The sequence below is a fragment of the Mya arenaria genome, chromosome 5 (genome assembly GCF_026914265.1).
Source record: "Mya arenaria isolate MELC-2E11 chromosome 5, ASM2691426v1".
Classification (NCBI taxonomy): Eukaryota; Metazoa; Mollusca; class Bivalvia; order Myida; family Myidae; genus Mya; species Mya arenaria.
In genome coordinates, this window is record NC_069126.1 from 78,528,102 (window position 1) to 78,532,897 (window position 4,796).

The 4,796-nt window shown below is 37.2% G+C and overlaps 1 protein-coding gene across 1 annotated transcript; it reads right to left on the reverse strand.

The window, feature by feature from the left end:
• Nucleotides 1-676: 676 nt before the first annotated feature.
• On the reverse strand, nucleotides 677-3,602 carry LOC128235318 (transient receptor potential cation channel subfamily V member 5-like). The gene is made up of 2 exons (XM_052950134.1): nucleotides 3,481-3,602; nucleotides 677-3,154 (listed from the first exon to the last, which is right to left on the reverse strand). The coding sequence occupies exon 2, from the start codon at nucleotides 3,071-3,073 to the stop codon at nucleotides 677-679; it is 2,397 nt and encodes a 798-aa protein (XP_052806094.1). The 5' UTR covers nucleotides 3,074-3,154; nucleotides 3,481-3,602.
• Between the last annotated feature and the right edge of the window lie 1,194 nt (nucleotides 3,603-4,796).

Sequence of the window (4,796 nt, forward strand, 5' to 3'; positions counted from 1 at the left end):
AAGACATTTATATAGTTTATGTTTTAATGTTCTAAATATGTATAGCATACGCTTCTATGTAATTCGTTGTACGTACATAACATGATTACATTTGTTTTTGAAATTGAAACGCTTTTCGTTTTTCCGTGTTCAGAGCTCTGGCCCCAATTTCTCGTAAGATCTAAAGTCCCTTATAACAGGATCAAGATAAGGTCACGATTTTTGTTTTGGTTTTATTTATGTAATATGTACATGATAGTTGCTTTATGCTTATCAACAAAAGCTATGTCTTAGTTAGCAACAATATGATTAAGCAAGACATTTGGCTTAATGATATAAGCTACTTAAGCTTTTTACGATTTAGAAGTTTTGAGAAATTGGGGCCTGGGCATTATTACTATTGCATGTCTTAACACATCACAAAAAAATCAACATGGCGACGCTGAGTTCGTGAAATATATCAGAGACACTAATTTATAACCAGTAGAATCCGTTAAACAACAACGAAAACAACATCTTGACACCATTTGGTTAAATATCGTTTCTTCATATATATCTCTTTAAAATGGCATACATTTTTACTAACATATATACGACATTATCTACGTGTGCTGATTAAAACACATATAAAAGCACTTGTAAGATATATGTTTAAGCAAATGGTGTATTAAATCTTTTCATTTTACCAATGCTGAAATTATATATCGTCAATGGCAGTCATGTCCATATTATATTCATCTAGATAGTTACTTGTTCTTGTTGCCTCTTCATCATTGTTTACATCATCGTTGTCCTTTTTATTTGATTTCTTTTTCTTCTTTTTATGTCTTTGTCTTTTCCCACTGGGCGGTTCGTTTTCAGTATCAATTGCCTCTACCTTAGGAATATGTGTGAGCGTGTCTCTTCTTACTGCCGTCGCTTCAGTTTCAGAATTGTCGCGGACACGTTCTGGCTGTTCTTCATCAAAGGGGTTCATGTCTGTAATCTTGATATTCTTTATAGTGTGAAATATAGTCTCAAGCATGGTTTCGGGATTCGGTTGATGACGTGACTTGCTCTTGGTGACTTCGTGTAAAGAACGTACTTCCATGAAAAGACGTTCTGACGTTTCGTACGTTTCTGAGTCTGGATGAAAAATCTGACAGTCGCGTTTTTCACCAACAGTATGCAGGAAACGGATTGGTATTAGACTTTCAAAGAAGAGGATTATGGATAGTTGTTGAACCCTGTACTGGACCTCCCTGTTCTGAGACACAATAGCGCATGTGTTTGACATCATAGCTATAAGCGAATTGATCATAAGAACATATGTCAGAAGAATAAACGCAACGTATAGGGAAACAGCAAACCACGGATTGGGCGCTTCAAACAGCACATCAAAGGAGGTGAATCCAAACATCATTTTGAACATAGACACCATCAATTTCCCGTATTCCGAGACGTTCACATCCGATGTTGTCTGCCCACGAAATGCAATGTACAGCCCGGTTGTGAATGCAACAAGCTCCATTCCTATTATAATTGAAAACCGGAACATGTCGCCAACAAGAACCTTTTGGATCATCACAGTGAAAAAGCTGAATTGCTGAAACCCGCGCAGAAAGAACACTGAAAACCACCATCCTATGATCAGTGCTAAGACGAGAAGGTAGTCCTCGTAAGTGTTGTCACTTATACGCCAGACAAAGTCAGCAATGACTGCCACACTAAACAATACAAGCACCAATCTTAATGGCCCATTGTGGTAGCAGTTTTTAACATGAGAAAGTGTCCATGGCATGCGACCACGATAAATCCGAACGGTTTCTTGAATTAGGTACAAGCCGGCAACCACTAAACTAAAAATAGCGTAAAATGTCACGAATCTATCTTGTCCAATTTTATTGGAGAACTCGATCATGGTACCTGCAGACGTTTCGTTTCGAGTTACCTCTGACCGACGGGTCGCATACACGGTGTACCCAATCATGAACAACACGTGTAAAGGTGCCCATATAGCAAAGAACCATCGGTAGAAAATCCATTTCCGGTTAATAACGTAACGCAATGGAGAGAGCTCAATGAACTTGAATACCGTCGCAGGATCGTTGTCTATAATCAACTCTAAAGTTGGTACATTGTTTTCTACAAAGTCATTATTTTGAAAAGCACCCTTTTGCACAGAATCTTCTTTTCTGTCATCGTCAGCACCAAAGGTTTGAGTAATACTAGTTAAAAGACTGTAGTCAGCCAAAGAATCGATGTCCGTGACGTCATAAAGTTCAACGTCAAACAAACCGTCATCGGAATTCACGTGACAGTAAATATTTTTCATTTCCATTATCGTTTTGAATATCCCATGGCGACCCAGTTTCGCGGCTAGCTGTAGAATGTTGTAGCCATGTTTATTTTTCAACTTCCAAACGCAGTGTTTACCTTTGCCCACCGTGTTCTTTGAGTCTAGAAAGCAAGCAGTGGTGTTTTTTGACATTATTTGATCGGTTTTATTGTTCAATATTTCTGATGCGTGTTCAAACGTGGCTACTATATCCGCCTGTTTCTCTGGGTATAAATGTGAGTATTTCACCAAAGAGTGGAACAGCGTGTCACCGCAAGAGTTTTGTTCGTCTACCCTACATCCAAATTCAACTAACGTGTCGAATATTTGAATGTTCAGTGTCAGGGCTGCAACTGCTAATGGAAGCTCCCCAAGCATAACGGTGTTTTCAAATCTTGTCCCAGTAGCCTGTGTAGAGAAAACTTTGTTCAACTTTATTTTTCCTTGATGATTTCCACATGTAAGTAATGTGTTTATTACTTGAATGTTTCCGTCCGTAATAGCAATGTGCAGAGCTGTTTGACCTCTGTAAAGTTCTGAACATTGTCTGCTTTCGCACAGAAGATCAGGACATTCCTCCAACAGTACCGTCAGAACATTAGGATGAGTTCTCATCTTAACCGCTTTATGAAGAACTGTTTCACCCTCCGTAGACACATCGCGGAGAATATTTTCTTTGCCTTCACTTTTGATGTCGGATATTTGACGTTTTATATCGATGATGTTGCCGCGCTCAATAGCCGTGAAAAGCGTGTTGATTAATGTTGAGGAAGCCATGCCCGAAGTCAATTTCGACCAAATATATTGGCCAACGCGTCAATGTTGGATCGATACCATTCTTAAATCAACATATCCGTTCTGAAATAAACATTGTGCCATGTAGATATATATGAAAGAAAAACAAAACTGACTATTACTAACGTCTTTAGATCAATATTAACTGAAGGAGGTCCGAGACCACTGATTTTAAATTACTATGAACTATAATGTTTAAGTACTACAGTCGAAATAAGAACTGAAGTGTTTTTTTGTTTAAACATTGTAGTGTGCACGTGATAAAGCATGTGTTGCATATATAATATGTTTATTTTTATTCAAAACTTAAGGGAATAATGACCAAGTTGATACATGTGCACTATATGCAAACAATAATCTGCCTATCTATCTATGTATTGAAATCTTACTTGTATGTTTGCCGTCCATATCCATTATGTTTATTACATACACATCCAAAGTAAACTCTTATAGCAACCATCAACCACCCTTTCTCTTTTCTGAATGCGCTAGTTCAATGTATTGAACGTGGATTGGCTATGGCAATTGATTAAATGATAATTAAGCGCCTAACATTTAAATAGCCCATTCGATCGATGTTGACGGCTTAAAGCGGCTGTATAAAGGGCTTACGTAGGTCATATTTATCACAGGTTTGGAAAACTTCCAATGTGGAATATTAATAGTTTGCTTTAATTTCTAATGATGTCCATTGTATTGTTTCTTAATTCATAATCTGCGATATAATATCTTTTTTTATTGTTGGTAGATTTATAAATGAGTGTGTGATTAGTGAGTGTATGATTAGAGAGTGTTTGCTAAATGAGTGTATAATTAGAGAGTGTATGATTGCAGAGTGTATGCTAAATGAGTGTATACTTAGAGAGTGTGTATAATTATGCATAAAACTATTTTGTATATATATATATTTAATTTCAATGCATTAACAATTTGAACTCATTTGACTCATGATTAAAACTAAGAGCACATGGTTTGTGCTAAGATAAGATTATAAATGAAGGCTTTGAATAAATAGCTACGTGGCTACAAATTACCCAGTAACTGCAGTATGGCTTGACCAGCTGAAACGCCATAAAGACTCGAGTTCAAAGTTGCAACAATTCCAGTCACATCAAGATGTCAGAAGTATTGCTACACTTTTCAAGCAAGCTACAAGGAATTACTGTTGCGAAACTCTAACTTGTTTAAAAAGACCCGTGACGGTTGTAAAATACCTGCCATTATACAAGTACAGGCACACGTTATACACGATTCCAGGGTCTTAAACAAATACTGAGCACTTAAAATATAACGGTACTATTTACTTCCGAGTGGCTGGAACGTAAGCGACTGGTATAAATTGTCAAAAATAAGCGGCTGGTATAAATTGTGCTGAGCTATCGTGGAGGGTTCCCTGATATTTCTATAATATTATGTCTTTATAGTTAAATCTTGGAAAATCTCCGAAACCGCAAGGCTCGGTCCTAGACACATGATATTTGGTATGTCACCTCATGTAGTAGTTTATAACTACATAGACGCCAGTGACTTCCAAAGCAATGTATTATTACTTTAGCAACAACTTTCTTCTTTATCATAAGCAACCCCCCTACCAACCAATGCCTTCCTTAGCAATCAAAAGCTTCCTTTCAACCACTTACTAAGCCCAAAATGATTTTTTTTCAATGACTTTCCCTGCAATCATATTCTTCCTGAGCAACCAATG